General features: G+C 37.4%; 2 protein-coding genes across 2 annotated transcripts; one reads left to right on the forward strand and one right to left on the reverse strand.

Annotated features, from left to right (window-relative positions):
* The first annotated feature begins 3,824 nt into the window (after positions 1-3,824).
* LOC113309863 (methyl-CpG-binding domain-containing protein 11-like) lies at positions 3,825-7,494 on the forward strand. Its single transcript, XM_026558381.1, has 3 exons — positions 3,825-4,038; positions 6,122-6,272; positions 6,360-7,494. Exons 1-3 carry the CDS (start codon positions 3,913-3,915, stop codon positions 7,169-7,171), a joined length of 1,089 nt encoding a protein of 362 aa, XP_026414166.1. The 5' UTR covers positions 3,825-3,912; the 3' UTR covers positions 7,172-7,494.
* A 173-nt stretch (positions 7,495-7,667) lies between these two features.
* Positions 7,668-8,993, reverse strand: LOC113309862 (uncharacterized protein At3g28850-like). The gene has a single exon (XM_026558380.1). The coding sequence runs from the start codon at positions 8,794-8,796 to the stop codon at positions 7,690-7,692; it is 1,107 nt and encodes a 368-aa protein (XP_026414165.1). The 5' UTR covers positions 8,797-8,993; the 3' UTR covers positions 7,668-7,689.
* Positions 8,994-24,140: the final 15,147 nt, after the last annotated feature.

The raw sequence follows: 24,140 nt of genomic DNA on the forward strand, positions 1-24,140 counted from the left end.
CAATTTTGCTCGAATGAGCAAGCAGAACTTTGCTCATGTGACTGATATTTTGAGAATATTAAAATAATAATATTTTAATTTTTGACGTGAGAAGCCTAGTCGGTCGAGTGTCCATTTGACATTTTGGCTTTTCCATGGTTTGAGCAATATTTGAGAAAATATTGAAAAACTAGGGTTTTCGCTCAAACGATGGAGTTCCATGAGATGATGGAAATAATAATATGAGAAAATAAGGGATTGTGAGGTGTGGGACCGTTCATGGCTAGGGCATTGCCGTCCGGCTAGGTAGACCGGTCTCGTGACACCTTTCCCTATTTTTGTTTGATAAAAGTATGAAAAACTAAGAGTTTCTCTCAAACGAGGGAGTTTGCTCAAATGAGGGAATATCTATGAGATGAGGGAGAAAAATAAATTAAGGTAAAATAATGGAGAGGGGGACCGTCCACGGCAGCATGGTCGGCCAGTGGGCCCGGTCCCACGCCTCTTGTTTATTCTTATTTAATATTATTTTCTCTATAAATCGCTCGTTCTTCCGTACTTTGCTCGTTCGTTCGTGTGTTTGGGTGCTCGTTCATGCACTATTGTCAAGTACACTTGCACCATTTTCTCGAGACTTACTCGGTGATGGCTCCGACGCCCAATTATTGAATATTTATTAATAATTCATGAAATTCAGCTGGGAATTATTCATGAAATAGAGTAATAAAATGAGTTGAATATCTATTACTAATCCATAAAATGCAGCCGAGAGATTCAGGGAACAGAGTAATGAGATAAATTGGTTATCTATTACTAAGCCATGCAATCAGCCGGGGATCAGCCATGGAACAGAGTAATGAGATAAAATAGATTACTTTCTAGGAATTCAGTCGGTGAATCTCACGTTAGAATTAATCTATTGCAGAATTGATATATGAGATAGTTGAAGCATCATACTCTTTCTGAAGGGTGCATAGTCAGGGAACAACGTGCAGCGTCAACGTCGTGAAGGCGTTAAGCCCTCTAACAAACAATTATATCTAGAGAGCCGCCTGAATCTATACACGGTCTCTCTACATATTCAGGGAACAACGAGTATCACGACGTCCTGAAGGCGTTAAGCCCTCTAACAAACAATTATGTCTAGAGAGCCGCCCAATCATTATTTTATGTAGAGGTGGGTCTCTCTACGTAGTCAGGGAACAACGTGCATCGTCGACGTCCTGAAGGCATTAATCGCTCTAACAAACAATTATGTCTAGAGAACCGCCCAATCGTTTGATTATACATAGAGGTATGATGAAACGTGTGTAGCATCGAACGCTCAGCTGGGAGGCCTTTCGAGAAACATATTCATCATGGCTCTGAGAGGAATGTTCGCTCAGTCAGAGATCGTGAAACGGTTCACGGATCGTAAAATATGAATTGTCACATGCGTTCCTGAAGCCGGGTCAGAAACATGCAGTATCACGATTTTACGATTTTAGCCCTTGTTGAAAATCTACCATCAACAATCACAAAGAAGGAAGTTCAAGAATGGGAAGTAGTACGCGTACCTCTGGAATATGTGAACGTACGACCATGTACTTAATGACTTTGTATTTTCTTCTTTGTTAAGAAAATATTTTTATACTCCCTCGGTAGCCAATCTTAGTGGTAAATCCATGTGGAAAAGATTAAATCTTCCTTCTAAGAGCAAATCAACTTATATGTTATTTACAAGTTTATTTCTTAGATAAGATGATCGCAATACTTGATCCTCATGGATATTCTTGTGTATTGCAATATCTTATGAGATATATGTATCCTTTACTTTTTGTGAATTGAACTGATATCTCATATATGCTCAAAAGTTAAATCTATTATGTCTTCATTTATTTAATAATAAAAAATACAATGAACTTTTTGAGAAATTCCGCAGTATTGATATCTCTTTGATCCATTTTTTGTGAAGTTATTGCATGTCATTCCGTAAGATTCTCTTATGTTGAGTTATACCGTTTAAATTAATCTTATGGATTGATTTTCTCGATGTTTACTGGATACAAGTCTATATGATTTGTTTATTGTTGTTATATGTATTACTTTCCGGTTTAATACAATTTCTTTCTTAGCAAAAAAAAAAAAAAAAAAGCAACCACGATTTTACCTGGAGTTCCACCGATTTCACCCATTATAATAAATACCAGATCAACAACAACAATAATAGTAGGATGGAACAGACCACAACCAGACTGGTTAAAGATCAACATCGGTGGGGCCGTGAGGGGATATCCAGGAGCGGCGAGCACATGATTTATTTGCAGGGATTCGAGTTTTCAAGTTGTGATGGCTCTAGCACAACCTCTGGGAATAACTACGACTTTAATAGCTGAAACGTGGGCAACTCTTCTAGCTTCAAGGAAGGCGATGAAAAGACAATGACAAAAGGTTATCTTCGAAACAGATTCGGAAAACTTGATGCGCTTTATAAAAACCGACACAAAAACCCCATGGTACATTGCAGAAAGGATTTCCGAAATAAAATAGAACATGGAATAAATTCTATAGTGTGTCATTCAACACAACTATAAAGAAAGGAATCAAGCGACAGATGGTTTAGCAAATTACATAGCTTATGGAGAAAAACTTATCGACAACAATATGAGACCAGACAGTCCCACTTTTTATCAACGAAATTATTTCAGATGATTCAGTGGGTAAGATTCAGATGACTTGGTGACAGTGGGTACAAGTCTACAAGATATCTGCATGTATTTTCTTTCTAGTTCTATTCTTTGGTTACATGCTTAAAAAAAACACACAAGTAAGCAACCACGTGCCAGGGCCGTACCAAGCTTTCAAGGGGCCGTAGGCGAAAACCGAAAATAGAGGCCCTAAAAAAATTGTTGATTGTTTAAAGTAAAAAGACTGATAGTATAAGTATGTTTAAAAAAACAAGAAACAAAAATAGTTCCTCTACATATAATTGATTTTCCGGGACTCCTCAATTAAAATTCATCAATGATCGTATCATAATCGATGTTATTCCCCTTCATCGCACTAAAGTCAATGGATTCCCAACGACTCTAGCAAAGCATCCCGTATTTCAGGAAGTTGGAATCGTATTGCTTTGACACTCTCTATATGACTTTCCCACCGAGTATCTGACAACGACTTAACGGTAAAAAAATATATACCCATATCAATAATGTCATGTAGATTTAAACATAAACCAAAACAAAATTAAAGAATCCTACGTTGAAATAGATTCTAATCGGTGAACTTACTGGATGTCGAGAAATGAAAAAATAGGTGCTCCGAGAATGATGGAATGTAAATGGATTAACGAGTTAGGTTTTACTTTTGTATACTAAACAATCCGATACTAAGTGAGGCTAAAACATACGATGATTTTTTGGGCCAAAATAGCGAAAACTTGAGATGACAAGTTTCTTTTTTTTTTCCCTCTGCGATAGGCGAATACACAACTATAGTATATAAAAAGATTACTTTTGGGGACCCTGTAATCCGGGGGCCCTAGTCAATTGCCTATGTTTCTTAAGCACTTGATACGGCCCTGCCACGTGCAATCGTGCTATAACATCGTCAGTTGTCTCGTTACAAAACCTAACGGTATATACTTCATTAAACAACTAATCTATACCGTATGTCTCATCTCGCTGTACTTATCCAACTCCCACTTTCCCAATGAAGTAAAACCTCATTCAGATCATTTTTATTTATACGTGGACGGTTAATAATAGCAGTACGTGTTCTAGAAACTCGTATTCCGGATTTCAAAATTAATATCTTCTAAAGTTAATTTCTAGACCTGAGATCCGCTTTCTGCATTTTCCCCTATTTAATCCATTATATAAACCAGAAATCGATTACTTTGTTTGACATTTTATATATAGAGAGCGGGAAACTGAACTGTGATTTTTTTCGAAAATGGCGAATTTGGTAGACAATAAGGAGATTGAAGTCACAGAGAAGGATAATCAAGTTGGAAACATGGAAAATAAAGACGAGGGAGCCTCAGTTGATTTACCTGCACCTGATGGTTGGAAAAAGAAGGTTTAATTTCTAACTTATTTTTGTAGTTTCATATGATTGTTGCCTTTTTATTTGTGTGTATTTGTTTATTGTGATTTCCTAGTTGTTAAATCATCCGAGTTTCTTGTGATTTTAGTTTCTAATTTCTTGCTGAAATGTTCGGAACTTTAATTAGGGTTTCAGGTAGAGGAGTTTGTTTGATAGGGTTTTAGAATTAAAAGGGGTTTTATTTTTGGTTGGATTTAGTTGATTTTTCCCTTAATGCAAGAATGTTTTCTCGAATAATAGCCTTTGTGGAAGCTTAACTAGGGTTAAAAAATTTATTGTACCTGGAATAGCCTTTTTAGGGTTTGGGTTTATGTAGTTTGATGTCTGTTGTTTTTTATTTTTATTGTGTGTGGCGGTGAACTAATTAGCTTTAGTGTGCATCTAATTCATATTATATAGAATGAATAGCTGTTGTTTTTGTTGGATTACTCGTGGTTGATGAGTTCTTTGATTTTGCCCCTGATGCAGGAACTTTACTAGTTTACTTGAAAGCCATTTTGGGTTTTTTTGAATAGCATTACTAGGGTTTTTTAGATATATGTAGTGATTGGTAGTATTTTCCGTAAGGAACTTATTTGCTTTTGGATGCATCTGCTTTAGAGAAATGAAAGAACTGCTGTTATTGTTGAACACATTTTGTTCTTTTTATATAGGAGCTCTACATTTTGAACTTACACTTAGTTTCTTGTAAATCATTACTTGTTAAGCTATTTGAGCTTATAGTCCTCCAATGTCAGTACTGCTGGTATATGTTGATGTTGTCCTTGTGAAGACAACTCTTGTCTCTTAGATCTTGTGACCTGTTTAAGCAGAATGGGTGTCCTTACCTTAATGCATACTACTCAAGAGTTGTACTGTATTATACTATATCATAGTGCATTCTACTGCTATTAAGAAATCAAGAATGCGGAGTTTGCAGCTTCATTTGTGGTTAAAGAAGCCATGGAAACTGGTAATAGATTCTGATCTAGCTCAGTATGGTAGTGTAGCTTGACCGACTTGCTTTATTTTTTTCTTGCTATATTTCTAAGCCGAGTCCTGGAAAACATTGACTTTTAATCCCCTTGGAATGGAAATGAATTGGTCAAGGCTGTATGGCACGCTTGAGTTTACTTTATTATATAGTGAATAATGATCCTATGGTAGGATTCAATCCAACATGAGAGTAGCATATGTTGTTTTTCCAACATGAGAGTAGCATATGTTGTCTTTGATGTGTACTTAATATCGTTACATAATGTCTTCTTCTTTTGGAAGTAAAGTTATGTACTCAGGAAAGAGGATATGGCGTTTGAACGAATAAATGCATGAATGTTCATGGTCTTTTTGTTATGCATGTTTGCTTTAGCATGGAGTTGATGCATGCTGGTGCCATAAGAAGGAAAATGCTAGTTCAGTATGTCCACCGAAGTCCAAAAGTTTCTACTTTCTAATTTTAGCTTACGCAAATGTAATAATATCCACTGAATAGTGTTACTTTTCCAAGCCTACTTGGTAATGCACTCATGACAGCATCAAATGTTTTAGAGAATTTGTCAGTTCATCAACTCTTTGAAGTGTAGTTGCATTACCAGAGAACTATGTAGCTATTCCAATTTCAGTTATCCTTATTGGAACTTTTTTGAGTCCACTAAGTATATATGAGGTACTCTGTGTGTTCTAGATATTGTTGGTCTGACAAGCTTTTCTATTATGTTGATAAAGTTTGTTGAAATAGCATCAGGCTTTTGGTTTGACCTTGTTCCTTCTTCAGTTTGAAGCTAACACAATTTGAAAGCAAATTAACATGTCTTTCTTCTGATTTTGCAAAAGTGTAACATATTCAGCCAGAAATCTCATCTTATATGTCCAGTGGAATTATGATTTCCTTTTCATTTAGCTTTTGATTATCACTTCTTAGTTATTTAGAATTTTTTTCTTCGGGCTAAGTCACTTTGGCTAACATGCTTCACTTATAGTTTGGTATTTGTTAACGATGTTATACATTACTTTAAATTTCGTGGTTGTCCTGTTCCATCATGGTTATAGTAATCTACTTATTTTTGGTCACTCGTAGTTTGTTCCGAAGAAAAGCGGGACACCGAAGAGGAATGAAATAATATTTGTATCTCCAACAGGCGAGGAGATCAAGAACAAGAAACAGTTGGACCAGTATCTTAAGGCTCACCCAGGAGGTCTTTCTGCCTCTGAGTTTGACTGGACCCCTGGTAACCTTTCTGTCTATACATGTAAACTCCCACTCTCACACATACATGTGGATTTTATGTTTATTTTGCTATGATGACTGTAAACAGGAAGTACGCCAAGGCGTTCTGCAAGAATTAGTGAAAAGTCAAAGGCCACAGAGTCTCCAGAAAGTGAGCCAGCGCAAAAGCGTGAGAGGAAATCAAGCTCAAAGAAGGGAGCAAAGGAGGATAAGGATGCTGTTGCTGTAGAGACTCCTAAAGATGAGCAAACTGCAGCGGGAGAAGAAATTAAAGAAAGCACAGATGTTGAGATGAAAGAGGCAGAAGGTGGAGATGACAAAAATGCTGAAAAGATTACTACTACGGAGGCGATGCAGGAGGGATCTGAAGCCAAACGTGAGGAAATCATTCCAGATAGCACTGAAAATCCCGAAGTGCAAGAAACCAAGAATGACTCCAATGGAAATGAAAGTCAGTCAAAAATTACTACCACGGAGGCGATGCAGGAGGGATCGGAAGCCAAAGTCGAGGAAGTCATTCCAGAGAATAACTTCGATAGCCCTGAAAATCCCGAAGTGCAAGAAGCCAATCAAAAGAATGACTCCGATGGAAAGGAAAGTCAGCCAGAGAAAATAACTCCACCAGTAATTGAGAAAGAAAGCTCTGAGGCTCCTGCTCCAATAACTAGGTCAAATGGTGAGGCAGCTGCTGAGACAGAGGCGAAGGTGGGGAAGGAGTCTTCTGAGCAGGTCATGGTGGGGGATGTGGTCCCCTCCAAGAACGATACAAAAGGAGAAACCTCACAAGACAACAACAGCAACAGTAAAGAGAGCCAGCAAGAGTCAAAACCACAAGACACCCAGTCATTGAACTCCGAGGTAGCAGAAGATCAGCCTAAGGCACCTCCTGTTTGCATTTGAATTTTTTGTTTCAAGGGCCTCCCGTTTCTATCGCCTTGTTGTCTATTCAAGTGGTAGAATCTCTTGGGTTTTGTGTTCTTCCTCTTAGGATATCTAACTGATGATGTTAGGTGCTTGTTACAATTGCTGTTGCAGCTGTCAGCAGCTTTTGTTATAATGCAAGCCGGAGTGGCGGGTGTCTGTATTGACCTGATCTTACCTATTTCATCATTTGTTGTGTCATTTAGTTTTTCTGTTCCATACCAACTGATCTTACCTGTAATCTCGTATTCTTAACATTTGCCCTATGTATTTCCACGGAGTATGAACATTTTTCTTTGTCATTTTTCTTTCTGTTTTACTCCTAGAATTGTCACCACAGGTTTTCCCATCTAGGTAGCAGAACACCTTGTTTTATATAAAAGCTCATCTCTTCTGACAGAGAAGTTTATTTGATCGACTCAATATAATGGAGTCCAAGAATCATACAATATGAAGAATATGTAAAATACAACAGAAAAGGAAGGAGAATTTGTATTTCAGCAACAAAAGGGACATACAATCAAGCCATTCTCATTACACTGTGAACATTGAATCCGCAACAGATCGTTTCCATCATCGTTCCCAACTTTCCGACTTCCATTGCATTTATAACACAATATAAACCGAAAGCTGCCACAACAATCACATGGACTATTAGCTTGATCTTTTGGTATCCCTTGAAAAAGCTTCAACAATTTCCCTTGTTCATGCAATCCAAGTACTTCATCGGCACCACCGATATATCTTCCTCTAATAAAAAGCCTCGGAGCTGCTAGTCGACTACCCAAAACACTCCACAATTCTTCCCTGTAATCTAAATGCATTGAAATATCTCTTTCATAGTACATAATTTTGAAATTCCCCAGCAAAAATTTAACCTTACAACAGTCTTCAAACGTCTTCCTTATCCCTCTTAAACTAGTTGTGTAGAGAATCACATTTTCATTTCCTCCAGGTGGGCATTTCTCTTCGAATTCTAAGAACGGGTCTTCTTCTTCCTCGATACGCCGTGATTTCGAAGGAGGTTCGTCTTCTTTTACTCTATCTGTTCTAACTTTTCTCTCTACTTCTTGAGCTCTCATATACTCCATCACTACAAGTTGAAATGCTTCTAGAAGATTTGGATCAAACAATGTTGGCGAATTCAAATCAGGTCTCCGAAACACTGTAACATCAATCTCTTCCAACGAAGAACTAAGACTAGTGGGTGAAGTTCTTGAATTAATCATTTCAACATCAAGTTGTGATACTGACCTAATCTGAAGCTTTGAATCTGATAAGATAATATTCTCTGAATCATCTTTAACAGACATTGTTGGGTCCTTTACCTTTATATTGGGCCCGATGTTTTCTTTGTTTTCACCCAACTCATCTTCCATTTCATCATCTTCAAGATCTTTCATCGATACATCCATACGATCAGAGTCTAGTACATTTGATTTGCATTGATGGTTCGTCTGATTTTTTCTTCTGCTCTCAGTATTTGGAATAAGAGAATTTAACGAAAATCCATTTGCTTGGAGAATTCTATCAGCTTGTTTTAGGGTTGAAAGGGGTTTAATTGATTTCAAATTCTTTAGAAGTTTTCCTTTCACCCCTTTCATTCTTCTACTTCTTCTTCTTCTCACTGTACCGGATCCCAAACCCTAATTGCAAAAAGTACAAGAACAAAAATTCTGAACTGAAACTAAAGAGAGAGAATAATTTGAGAGAGAGAGGAGATCATATGAAAAGGGATGAGATTTGTTTTTCCCCTTTGTGTGGGTCTTGGAAGAAAGTGTGATTTTAGGCTCAACGGCTAGAAAAGATGTAATGGGGTATATTAAAATTTTAAAAATCATTAAAACTTGCGATAAAGATAAACAATAGTGTATAGTTAGGGCTGTTCATGGTCGGTTTTGGTTCGGTTTCTAGCCAAACCAAAACCGAAACCAATACTATTGGTTTCTAAAAATCTAAACCAAACCAATCCATTAATCATTGGTTCGGTTTCCAAATGGTTCCAGTTGGTTTCGGTTTGTCCCAGTGGTTTTTGGTTAACCAATAATTATGTCAAACCAAAAAAAAAATACACAAATTTACAGATAAAAAATCGTAGTTGCCGATAGTATTGGTTTACACAAATATACAGACAAAAAAAGAAAAATCAAGAATAGTTAAAGCTTACTCTAATTCTAGAGATCGAAAGAAGATATATAATATATCTTAATTTAGTTATTGACAAATAAAAAAGAAGGAAGACGGGAAGAAAAAAGTCGAGTAGCAGCAGTTGTAGTTGGGGGTGGAGAAGGGAGGCGGTTGAGAGAAAGAGAAAGAGGGAGAGTATCATAATGAAATATTAGATTTAGGGTTTCTATTTATCCTCTAAATCAATGGGTAGAATCTAATACTTTTAAATCGACAGTAAAAACTAAGTTTAAAAATTAATCGGTTCCCCAATGGTTTTTGGTTCGGTTTTCAGGTCAAACCAAAACCAAACCAGTAATGTCGGTTTTTCAACTTTTTCTACCAAACCAATCCAAATCTAAATGGTTTGGTTCGGTTTCTTTCTTATTGGTCTGGTTCGGTCGGTTTCCAACGGTTAACCGACACCATGTTCAGCCCTATGTATAGTCATCCCCTTCCAAAATTTGATACCCATTTTTTTTTAAAAAAAAAAAACTTAGACAAAAGTCTGTTTGTGCCAAGCCTGCTTACGTTGTTCTTACACAAGATAGCTATATTAAGAGTATCCAAATTTTGAAGTTTATGGATAATTTTAAGACTAACACAAAAGATATTGGGTTGATTCTTGAGTAATTGTCTTCATCATTGTTTCTTGAGTCTTCATAATGACTAAGATTGAATCTCCCCTTGATTGCCTGATAATATAGAATTTCAGACCTTAACAGAATTTCCCTGGATTCAACTTGTACTTCAATGTTCATGTGTTGCTTCTCCTTGGCCCAACTGAAAGCTAGATCTACACCTCCTGTTGCTCCCCATTCTCCAAAATGGCCTGGGTGTCCTCTGCTATCAATGTTGTTTCCTGCAGCATCCAAGATAGTTAGTGCAGAGAAGTATTTGAAAATTTCAGGATCCTGTATAGTACAAATTCTGATGATAAAACCAAACTCCTGTGGAGTATGTTGGTTTAGATCATAAGGAACTGTAATGTTTGCCTCAGTGTTAGACTCTTCACCATTTAGTGACAAATTATTCAGAGCATGAGTTGGTAAGTTGTGGACTCTGTTATAGTCACATAAGTGTTGCTTAATGCATAGAGCTGTGTATTTGACATTAGGCTTGGTGTGATTGAAAACTAGATCACACCTAGCCTTCCATATATACCTACAAGTAGTAGCATAAATATTAATTTTTCCAGATGTAACTCCAGGGATAAACCAGGATTTGAACCAATCCATAAAGTTTGTGGTATTATCAAACTTGCCATGGGATGTTCCAATGATTTCATTCCATACTTCAGTTGCTGCAGGGAAGTTTAAGAAAAGATGTGTCATGGTTTACTCACCACTACTGCATACTTGACAGATATGGTCAATATTGTGCAGACTGCTCGCAGTCTTTGCATTAGTGGGTAGTATTTCATGAGCACATTTCCAGATAAAGATCTTGATAACCGGGGCAATGGTCAGTTTCCAGATAGCCTCCCAATTTCTTGTTAGGATATCATTCATGTACAAGTTGTCTATCTTTGCCTTGTAAATGACTTTGACAGAAAACTTGCCAGTTTCATTTAAATTCCATTGGATTGTGTTTTCTTCCCCTGGATTAGTATTCAGAGCCAGAATGGCTTGAGCAATGTTAAGATTGAAGATGTAATGGACAAGGTGAGTATTCCAGTCCCCATTGGGCTGCATGAGGTGTGTCAACAATTCAATGTGTTGTGGGCAATGAGTGGGTTTTATGAGCTTAGATGTTGAGTTTGGGATCTAGAGGTCTTCCCATATTTTGATTATCTTCCCATTGCCAATTTTCCAATCACAGTGTTGTTGTATGTTCTGTATACCTTTCAAGAATACCTTTCCAAATCCAAGAGTCTCCATCTTTAGCTTTTGTATCCATATTTAGAACATTTCTCCCCAGGAGATACTTGGCATCCATTAGTTGATACCATAGAGACTCTTTATCTTGTTCAAGCCTCCATCCAATTTTTGTAATCATAGAGATGTTGAAGAGTTCCATATTCATGAATCCTAATCCACCCAGTTCCTTTGGTTTGCATATTGCAGTCCAAGCCTTTGGATAGTAGCCTTTGGGGTTTTCCAGATTTTTGCCCCAAAAGAATTCTCTTTGAAGCTTGTTTAAATCTTGACAAGTTTGCTTTGGAATTCTGAAGATGTTCATTTGGTAGATGCTAGCTGTTGAGGTAACAGTTTTAATTAGGATTTCCCTTCCAGCAGGGTTTAGAGGAACATTTTTCCAACTAGATAATCTCAACTTTAACTTATCAACCCCTGGTTTGAAAGACTTGATCTTGCTTCTGTGAGTAAAAAGAGGAGATCCTAGATATTTATCATCCAATTGTAGAACTTGAACTCCCATAATGTTTCTAATGATAGGGATGAGAGTTGGATCTGTGTTCTTGCTGAAGAACACACCAAATTCGTTGAAAATTGATGAGTTGGCCAGATGTATCACCAAAGATGTTAAGAATGTCCATGAGGTTCTGAGCTTCCACCTTGTTAGCTTTGCAGAAGACCATGCAATCATCAGCAAAGAGGAGATGCTTGATAGAAGGAGCACCTCTACAAATCCTTATTCCAGAAATGATGCCCAAGTCCTCAACATGTATACGAATTCTAAAAAGAGCTTCCATACATAAGAGAAAAAGATACGGGGATAAGGGATCACCCTGTCTTAAGCCTCTTGAAGGATTGAAGAAAGAGTCTGGAGAGCCATTTATAAGTACAACAGAGGTGGTGGTAATGATGCATTGCATGATTTTTTGGCACCATTGATCATTAAAACCCATCTTGGTCATAATGGTATTAAGAAATTTCCAATCCCCACCCACCCCAACTTTTTTGCTTGTACAAGAGATTATTCTCTATGGAATGGAGAATTTGCTGAACTAGTATACTACCTTCTTGAAGGGAAAAAATGAATTGATATTTGTGGTATTATTATCAATCAAATGATTAAAATCATTGAATCTCTCAATGTCACAGGTTTCCATAGAAATCTTGGATATCCATGTCTCATCACCAAGTTGTATGGAAGTGCAATAAGGAACAATTTTGGAGATGAGAAAAATACTAAAAATGTTTCTCAGGGAATCATCAATCGTATGAATGGAACTCAAAAAGGATCAAGTGTCTTATACAATCAAACCTATAGTAATTGAGATCTCATGTTCCATATTTTACGTCTCGGGAGACAATGTGACTGTGTTCAAAAACAGTTGGCATTTGCCTATAGTACTTGAATCATGATTTTGATTGCGAACAATAAATTATTCTTAACCGAAATTCATCAAGCATGAATGTTCATTAAGCTTAGTCATATTTCGAGAACTATTTACAAGATGAATCTTGACTCAAAATTCTTGATATGCTTATGATAGTCTAATTAGTTATGCGACATCGTCTCATAAATAGAAAGATGAATATAACTTGAGAAATAGGTGGTTCAGTCTTCACTTACCTTTCGTTTAAGAAGTTCTCCAAAAGATTTGATTGATCTTCACCTTCAAACGGTAGAACGCAATGATGACTGCCGTGATGTCTGTTTCTCAACTACACTTCTATCCTAATTAGGGACGGAGTTGTTAAGGGTCTAGTGGGGACAGTTGTCCCCACTAGATTTTGTGGTACTATCTATATAGAGTTGGTAGTTCAGTGATTTTAGCATACAGCGGAACAAATTCATGGGCTGAAGTTAGAAAATTGGTGAAAAAATTCCTCCACTAATTAACTGGTGACAATTTTTCTTTGTAATAAAGAAGAAAGGGACAGTTGATATGATGTTGTGGCAGATTAATAGAGTGTATGGTAATATAAGAGTTGAAAAAGCGGGGTTACAACAACCACACCCAATATTTCGATTAGCAATATGTATGGACTAACTCCAATATACTTTCAAGAGAATCAACTAGACTCAATCTTAATAAAGTATATCAAAGAGTTATAATATCTCAATCTCTCGATTTAATTCTTTCTCAAGCAAATAGAAATCTGCGAGTCTAATTAAATACAAGAGAGATTACTTGGATGGTATCAAAGACCAATATCCAAGTGTCAATCAATGTAAATCAACAACCAAAGGTTGGATATTCTAATTGATTGAACTTAACGCACAACCTGTGATATTTCAATTATATAACAAAAAATAATGCGGAAAAGAAATAACACAGACACCAGAAGTTTTGTTGACGAGGAAACCGCAAATGCAGAAAAACCCAAGGACCTAGTCCAGATTGAACACCACACTGTATTAAGCCGTTACAGACACTAGCCTACTACAAACTAACTTCGGTCTGGACTGTAGTTGAACCTCAATCAATCTCACACTGATCCAAGGTACAGTTGCGCTCCTTACGTCTCTGAACCCAGCAGGATACTACACACTTGATTCGCTTAGATGATATCACCCACAACTAAGAGTTGCTATGAACCAAAGTCGAAGACTTTAATAAACAAATTTGTATCACACAGAAAAGTCTATGGTAATAGATAAATTTGTCTCCCACAGAAATACCTACGAGTTTTGTTACGTCTTTTGATAAATCAAGGTGAACATGAACCAATTGATAACCCAGACTTATATTCCCTAAGAACTACCTAGTGTTATCAATCACCTCACAATAATCTTAATCGACGCGACGAAAGAAGATATTGTGGAATCAAAAACGATGAGACGAAGATGTTTGTGACTACTTTTATATCTTGCATATCGGAGATATCAATCTCAAGCCAATCGTTACGATAGTACTCAATACGATAGAAACAACAAGATCAGATCACACAACTACAAGAAAGTATTATCGGTCTGGCTTCACAATCCCAATGAAGTCTTCAAGTCGTTAACCTACAGGGTCTCGGTAGAAACCTAAGGTTAAAGGAGAATCGACTCTAACTTATACAACTAGTATCACACAGGAGGTGTGGGGATTAGGTTTCCCAGTTGCTAGAGTTCTCCCTTATATAATATTTCAAATCAGGGTTTGCAATCAATGTTAGCTTAGTAACAAATCTGTTGACGGTGGTTTTTAGTTCAGGGCTAAATTTGTAAAACCCTGCATTTAATGTGCCGTCACTCTGCAAAGAAGCGGAGCCATGTAAAAGTGACGAGTGTTCAACCTTTTCACTGGCGCATTTATTGAGCAACTCAATATATTCACATGAAATTTATCCAGAATGGTGCCTGTAGCAACAATCCCTGATATTCTGTAAATTTTGACACCTTGCCTGTATTATTCAGTTAATATAAGTTTCTTTGAATGCCTTCTGTGCTATGTTCCCCGGCTGAACCCTTAATGTTGATATGGCATGAAAATTTGTGTTCACTCGCAGCAGAGTCGCACGAATTTTCAAGTATCAAGGATAAGGTCTTTGCATAAAGTATTCAATCAGAAAGCATACTGCTCTCTGGCAATGAACTTAAAGAACTCTGTGTCAACACATATAATCACAAGATTCAGATATTACCCTGACTAATTTGCAAAAATTAGGGTTTTGCGCCTTGCGCAGTATATCAGACCTTGCCTGTCAAAATTAAGCCTAGGCAAACTAGGTAATTAATCCACCATGGATTAGTAGGTGCAAAATCTTGCCCAGAATCAGAAAACAAGAAATAAAGGATCCGCAAAATAGGAGCAGCAGCAAAGGGAGGCGTGGCCATGCCTTAGGCCAGCCGGCGCCATTTGCCATTGGCCACACCCCATGTTGCCTAAACCGACCATATTTCCCTCGACCAATCAGGTCGCCTTAAACCCGCCACACGCACATAAGTTGTGGCTAAGCCCATACTTGCCGGCCCTATTTCCTATCGACCAATCAGGTCGCTTTAAACTTGCCACACCCACACCAGAAGTGTGGCCACGCTCGCGTTTGGTCGGACCTCTCTTTTTCGACCAATCAGGTTGCTCTAAACCTGCCGCAGTATTAAAAAAGAGAGGAAAAATTGCGCCAATACCAAATTAGCTTTCCAAAGTTTCGCCAATGCGCTAACTGGCATGCCAAACGTGCCACTTTGCCACAGAAGCATGCCGAACGTGGCAACATACCAACCCATCTTCTGTTCTTGGCCAACGCCATAACAGACTTCAATGTGGTTATCCTAACCAGAAACACGACCTTGGATGGTCGAAACCCTAATTTCCAGTCAGGGCACAAATTATGCCACTTCGGTCCCCACAACACGCCACGAGCCGTGCGGCACCCAGTAAGCCCTAATAAAGACGTCATATCATAGCCACCCGTGGCAATCCTTGCTCCTGTGGCCGTTTTCATATGATGGCCTGTATATGGTTCCTTTGGCGTGGCTATGACACCATTTGCACAAAACGACGATGCGCCACGGCCACATGCCACATGCCGTATGCACTAATTAGGGTTTTGGGACGCCAAACCCTAGTTTAAGCAAAGTTGCTACGCCAACCAAGCAAAGTAATGTTTCCCAGAGCATTGGGATTGATGTGGAAACAGTGCCAATGTTGCTACGCCACATTTGGGTCTAACACCAATGTGCCAAAATCTAGCGGCCATGGTTACGCCAGGCGCTACTTGCACCATCGTACCGCTGGCATGCACTAACTATGTCAGCCACGCCACCGCGCCGCAGCGCACGTGCTAATTAGGGTTTCGATACGCCAAACCCTAATTTAGTTAAAGTCGCCATGCAAACTAGGTCAAGTGATTCTCCTAAGGCCTTAAGTTTAACTTAGCAACATGGCCAATGTTGTCGGAGCCATATTTGGGTCTAACACCAATATGCCAAAACAGCTACTGCGGCTACGCCACTGGCATGCCGTTATGACGTGGCTACGCCAAGTGCCACTATGCCAATGGCGCCACTTTGCTATACAACAAGATGTGGTTATAATCAATGGCCATCTTTTCTCATAAGCTACAATCTCACCCGTCCAAATTCGCCACATAATTGACAGGCCTGTGGCAAGTCTTAGGCGACCAGCCAAGACAATCCTAATAGCATCACATGCTATTCTCATGCGGCAAGTATCCTGACTTTGAATTTCCACACATAGCAACCTGCTACACGTTTTCCACGAAAACACTCGAGACATCAAACATGTCACAAACTGGGGGATACTCGTCAGGGTATTGGTATGGCGGTTTACAGCGTGCGGCGTGCAACACGCCCATTATAAGAAAATGTCATAAAGCAGGGCAGTTAGTAGCGGCAAGAAGTAGTGGGTGTAAACTAACTCGTCTCCTTCGTAATGGGAACGTGGTTTTCTGGCATTTACACACGATTCCACTTCTCCATCGCTCAATCATTCCCACTTTCTACGAGATTAGGGTGCGTTCAATATGACTTGTATAAATAGGTTCTACCTATTTAAACAAAACGGCAACAATTTGGTTAACAACAACACAGTATCCAGAAAACACCAAATAACTAATATATTACATTCCACAAGCCAGTTCCACATTCTGATACAAGTCATAAAATAACCACACCTTCAGAATTAACCATTCTGGTCTCAACACCTTCTTCGCTTCCCTCCCTAAGACCAACCCTTCTCCTTCACTTTGTGACCGAAGCAATCCTGGAACGACCATTTCTTGATTTAGGCCAGGATTGTACATATTGATCTCTCGAATGTAAAGTACTCCCGTGCAGTGCATTTGTTTAAGGTTTAGGCTCATTTCTCATCCACACACCCAAATTGACCAAAACCAGCAGAAACAATTTTTACCCACAAACAAAGGCATTCAATATTCACCGTTAGATGAAAACCTGATTAGATTCAAGCTAATATCTTTCAACCGTTGGATCGAAAACTTAGCTTGTTAAACACAAATGAAATACACGTTTTTATGTTTGTGTAACCGTACCCAAACATGTACATTTGTTGGTTCGACAATAGAAACCAAATGGTTAGCCATATGAACACTTTCATATTAACCATATTCTTCTTTACCATAACTAGTTCAAATGACTCAAATGAACTAGTTAGAGAGTTGTTCAATTGCTTAGATCTTATAGAAGTATACAAGACACAGTCGAAGCAAAAACGATTTGATTCACTCGAATCGATTCATGAACTTTATAGCCACGGTTTGAAAACTTGCATTCCTTAGTTAATATAAGTATAAGTTCACGAATAATCGTTTTTAGATATAACCAATCTAAGTACGCGGACTTAAGTACCCGGAATAAGCTTGTAACAAGTTTACAACTCCATCATATTTTCTCGGAAAGAGAACCTCCGTCAGTACGTGGACTGGGTTCGCGGACTCTTGTTCCGGTTTTCCTGAGCAGCAAAGGACTTATACATGTATTCGTTTCCACACAATGCTTATATCCAACAATGGTTATATAATCTAAACTCTCATTTCAATCATTGAAACATTCTTAGAGGACGTTATATAGTTGTTATTCACAAACCATTTTTCGTCAAAGCCATTTTCAAGTAATTGAAATATAACATGACTTTCGTCACTAGGTAAAGATGAACTTGGCCAAAGCGAAAGCTTACCAACACATATTTTGTGAAATAGATAAGCGAGATAAACTCGGCTCGAAACAGCAAATGTGTATAATCAAAGTCTATATAGCAAAACGACTTTTGTCTCAAGGTAGGATATAAAGTAGATAGACTTTTAAGTGATAGATAAGTTCAAGTCTCTACATACCTTTTAGTCGATGAAGTTCCACCAGTTCCTTGAGTAGCTCTTCGTCTGCAATGATCGCCATGGAGTTCTTGAGCTCAACTACACTTTCTATCCTAGTCTGAGACTTAGCTATAGTAGACTAGAAATCAAGACTTATAGTTTTGATCATTAACATTGACAAACATGCTTGAGATAGCAACGCATGCGAGTTCGACCGAGCAGTGCTCTAACAATCTCCCCCTTTGTCAATTTTAGACAAAACATTCAATACATATGGAATACAAAAATAAATAAACTTTTGTAGCTCCTATTCCACATGCCTAATCTTCAACATTACTCGAAATCTTCGTCACTTCCAAGTACTCCAATGATCCCAAAGGTTGTAAGTTTAGCATCATCGTTGTTGAAAATCCGTAGCTATAACAAACAAGAATTCTCGATCATTGTTATACAGTGTCATAGTATTATTATATAGCATCAAAGTTCAATTGTATACAACTTCGACAACAATACTATGGTGATATGTATCACTCCCCCTTAGTCAATACTCCATCTCACATGGAAACCACACCTCCTTACATAATGATCCGAAAACTATATGTATTTGTAGTGTGAACTACACATTAATTCTCCCCCTTTTTGTCAATAAAATTGGCAAAGGTACGAAAATGAGATCCTAATGAAAATTTCCATAGAGACATTTCATGACCAAAATTAAGCACATATCAACTTATTTAGATGCAATCATATAGCCGAAGCTAAATGCTTTCATCAAGGAGTTTATAAAGATACAAGATAACTCCTATAATATTCCACAACCGCACTCCCCACAAAGATTTGGCAATTAAGCACAAGTTCAATTAAGAACTCTCATATGTCATTCCCGAAAGAACAACAAGAGCGACCTTAATTTCATAAGAAAAGAAGGATTTCTTTGGACACAACAAATCACATACGAATATGAATTTGAATCCAAAAATAGCCAATTAGATTAATCACAAGAGAACCCATAATTAATCTAATCGGAATTGCTCGACATAAGAGAACTTACGGAGCCTCACAGTATATACATAAAATATGGATCAGGGAAGATCAATACTGCGGAATAGACAAGGATTCATTCTATTTTCCATCACTATTTGCACAATGATATACAATAGACATAATCCTCGTAAACAAAAGTTCATCCTATCTTCCATCAATATTTGCATAACGACATAATAGGCTTCAAACTTTTGTGATGTCAAAAGCTCATTCATTCTTTTATCAATACATGCATATCAACATATGAAAGCCTTAACTTTTGACAAAGTATGGGACAATCATAGTTCACGGACCAAACACACATATCCCATAACAAATTGCAATATATAAAACCATAAAGATTAATACTGCAAAAATCATCTTCCAAACAATTTTTTTTAGAATTTAAACAAATAAACCTAAAAACATGAAGATGAAAATGTTGGACATAGCTATGTATAATCACAATAATGGCTATTCCAAACTCTAGTTATTCTTCTAAAAAAACAAGAAAATATAATTCTCAATAGAAGATTTACTAGATGTTAAGACCTTTGAAGAATTCTTTATCGCCCCCGAACTCCTTGTTGTCAACAGCCATTGGAACATAAGGTTCATGAATATAGGAGTTAATATCAATAAACCTTCCTGACTGATGTCGAACCAGGGCCTTCTGAATCATGAGTCTTAAACACAAAAGCCTTTATTTGTTGAATCTCCTTTTGCGTCTCCTTTAACACTTCAAGAGCATCAGAAAACTTCTGTGAGTTTGAAGGAACAACTCTAGGCTTCCTCACGTTCCTTATTTTTCTTTTCAATGTCGGAGCTAACAGAGATTTTTCTTTTTCCTTCATGATTGGTGGCTTGAGAATCATAGTAACATGTTTTCCATCAGAAGACATGATGCTTGGAGTATCCATAAACGTATGGGTTTGTGAGAGGAAATCACAATCTCAACAAGCGGTCTTAAGATAAAAGAAGTTAAAGGGGAGGAAAAAGGAATGTAGGGTTAACCTTTAACAGGTTCGTGCACGCACTAGTCTGAACCCTAAAAAAAGTAGAATTGCCGAGAATGACCCCCCCTTTATTGATAGACAGGGAATTCCAAAAAAACAAAAAACTAAGAAAAGAAGAAAACAAACTTTTCTAAAAGCCTGAGAGGTACATAATCTTGTCTCTTTTGATCAGGCACATGAGACAAGATTTAAAAATCAACACAACCAAGTTGTGTTGCGGTGAACAACAATTTGTCCACCATATTCCTCTTGAGAGGAATCTACAGACCTCTGTCTATCAAAAAGATTTGACCATATTTTCTCCTCTTATGGTATTGTTTTGTCCTTGGAAACTAACTTCTTAGACAAAGATAAAATCTTACATACCTCAGCGGTCTTCAGAGCAAGTTTAAGATTATTTGCTAACTGATTTGCTCTTCGTTGAAGTTTGTTGACATGCCTCAATTTGTGTTTCTACTTGTAACAGTTTGATAGTTCATGACCCTTTAGAGAACAGTATGAGCACGTCAATCTAGATACAATTCAAGCATATGAGATGTTAAAGCATCTAGACCCATAGTGGAACCTGAAACATTATACACAGAGTTTCCAAAGAAGGGGTCAATTTTTTTCTTCCAGATTAGTTGAGTTTTCTTCTGAAAGAATATCAAGATTGATGTGTGTGTTGCTACAATTATCAAAATCAATATTTTTACAGAGAAGTGCAACACTTGATTTTTCGTCTTCATTAGATCATAACTGTCAGACATTTCATTAAGAGTTGCAGCAAGACCTTTGTTCCTAGTGTATTTCTTTCGATTTGGACACTCATTTGCAAAATGACCAAAATCTTTACACTTAAAGCACTGAGGCATATCCTCATCATCAGTTTCATCAATGTCCCTATTTTTAGGAGGAACACGATTATGAGGTTTATCTGACGACTTGGATTTATCTCTGGAAAACCGTTTACTTGTCTTCAAAAGAAGATCCCTAAACAGTCTTGTGATCAATGAGACTGACTTGTCAAGATCTTCATCTGATGAATCAGCCTCAGAAAGATCATCTTCAGATATATACACACTTTTACTTTTATCAAGTACTTTAGTGTTCTTAAGTGCTTTGAAAGAAACATCCTTACTAGCCTTGGATGTATGCTCATGATCAAAGCTCTTTAGCTTCCCAACCAAAGTATTTCTGGAAAGCGTTGCGATATTATTTCCATCAACGATGGCATGCTTCTTAGAACCGTATCTAGATGGCAGCGATCTGAGAATTTTCATCACAATGTCCTTTTCAGGAATAGTCTTACCCAATGCAAAAGATGCATTAACAATTTCAGACACTTTGTGATTAAACTCATCAAACGTTTCTTCATCTGCCATATGAAGGTTTTCCCAGTCAAAACTGAAGTTTTGAAACCTAGCTTCTTTCTCATTGGTATTTCCTTCAAATACGGTTTCTAAGATATCCCAGGCTTCCTTAGACTTTGTGCACATAGTCACATGGTGCTGAAGGTCTGGGGTAATGGCATGTATGATAGCATTTAAGCCGTCAAAATTATGCTTTGCAGCAACAATTTCTTCTGGACTATATCTATCTATATACCTCGGTATAGATACATCGCCTTCTGTATTAACCGGAGGATGATAGCCATTAACAACACGTACCCATGTTTGAAAATCACGAGCTTGAAAAAAAGCACGCATAGCAATTTTCCACCATAGAGTCAGATCCTACTCGACCGAGCAATGCTCTAACAGTTACAGAGACTAGTCCGTGAACCTGTTTATATCGTGAGAGTACTTCGATGATTCCAAATATCAATATCCATGAATCAATCAAGTGGTATCAAAAAATTGCGACTGACTTATCTACTTGAACTGATTTTAACATACAACCTGTGATATTCAAATATAAAGATAAACAAAATAATGCGGAAAAGAAATAATACATACACCAGAAATTTTGTTAACGAGGAATAAACAAACTAGGATAGAGTGGTTGCGAGAGTGGCTCGATTCCGTAGATCACATAATGAGGAATAAACAAACTAGGATAGAGCTCCAATTGTACAATGGGTAGGCAATTAACATCAAGAAACTACCGATTGTGAAAATAGAGAAATCCAAAATTCCACTAGTTTCTAAATTTTTTGAATTTGGGGCTACTACCGCAATGGGTGGATAATGAGCATCACGAAACTACCGATTGTTTAATCGGTAGATAATAAATATTACGAAACTACAGATTGTGAAAATAGAGAAATGCAAAATTCCATTAGTCTTTGAAAATTTTGAATTTGGGGCTACTACCACAATCAGTAGATAATTAAATAAGTTTTGGTCGGGTGCATAATATATATTGTTAGAGGAAATAAATTTTGCTCGGGTTGCGCCTGAGTGCATAATGTATATTTTCATATGAAATAAATTTTGGCCAAGTTGCACCTGGGTGCATAATATATCATGGCCTAGTTTAATTTTTTTTTTTTCAAATTTCATATCAACAATGAATCTTGATTTATGGAGATTTTAGAGCCCTTTCCAAAAATATAAATTTTATTAAAATCCGACATATATTTTGGAAGTTAAGACCTTTCTCGTGATTAATTTTAAATTGGAGAAAGAAGATAAATAGGAGAGAGAAAATGATATGATAAAGATTAAATTTTAAAGTAAAGGTTTATATACGGCTAAATTATTTTGTGTCTTTTTCACTCAAACCCATAGTTTGCTTGTCTATTACTCCCATACTTTATGAGTTTTGGTCATATGACCCATTTTCCGATTTATATTTAGCCGAATTGGCTAAGATAAAGAGATATTCTCTGATTTGTAAGAATGACTACGATGAGTCACGTGAAAAGGAATGGAATTCCTTAGGAATAGTGTGCAAAGTGTGAGAGGAGCTGAGGCCGATCTCTTTCCATCGCCGGTCACACATGCCATGTGAAAACCATATTAATATTTGAGGTGGTTGAGTGGCTCTATCCTACTTGGAATAGTTTCTAAATCTGTTACATGAAAACTGGATGTCTGGGATACCTCATGTTGGTCATGTTGGTAGGGATGTCAATGGATAAAAATCCGTCGGATATTGGCAATACCGATAAGGTTAAGGTTAAGGGTTATCGGATATCCGGTATCCGATAATATCCGTCGGAATTCAAAAATTCCATATCGATAAGGTTAAGGATAAGCTATCGGATATTATTCCGATAATTTCCGTTATCTACTCATGATACAAAAAAATTCCAATAATTTCCGATAATTTCCGTTAGTATTCAATAATTCCTGATAATTTCCGTTAATTTTCGTTAATATTCGATAATTTCCGATATTTATTTAGGAGAGACGTAATCAAATGGCTAAAGAGTAAACCTAAAGGGTATTAGGTATTGAAAATTTCCGAAAATTTTATGATATAGTTATACACTAACGGTATCGGATATTAACCTAACGGAAACTCCTTTAACCGGTACCATTATGTTAATAAACGGATATCTGATACGTTAAGGTTATCAGATATCGGATAAGCGTTATGTCGGATATTAACCTAATGAAATCCGGATATTCGGAAACGACTACCGGATATCGAATATCCATTTACAACCCTACATGTGGGTGTGTGACGTGCAGTTCTTCATTAGTCCCCAGTTTGATATATGACTATGGATTCTCATCGACTCGGGATGCTTGGAAAAATGAGGTAAAACCTTTATAACATAAGAGATTGAGTCTTAAGGCGATAAAACGATATTCTGCGGGTTGGAGACGTCTATGGAGAGTCGTGTAGATTGTCTTCCTAGACAAGATGAAGTTGTTGTTCCGCCTCTACTAGGTGTCTCGACAGGGATTCATGTGGACTTGCTTATCCAAATCACCTATCGAGATCTATCTTTCTTCTGGGAGAACAATTTACGCCTTCTAGGACTAGCTAAATATGGATGTGGCTGAACAATTGATTTGTGGTGACTTTGTTGATGGGATAGTTCTATGGAAATATTCTAGACATTATTTCACGCGGTATAATCGTGTTTTGACCTGAGAACGTCATAAGTGATCGTCATATCTTTTCCTTCAGTCATTACGTCTAACTTTGACACATGAGGAAGCTTGTTGAGCC

This window comes from Papaver somniferum, chromosome 9 (genome assembly GCF_003573695.1).
Source record: "Papaver somniferum cultivar HN1 chromosome 9, ASM357369v1, whole genome shotgun sequence".
In the NCBI taxonomy this organism is placed as follows: Eukaryota; Viridiplantae; Streptophyta; class Magnoliopsida; order Ranunculales; family Papaveraceae; genus Papaver; species Papaver somniferum.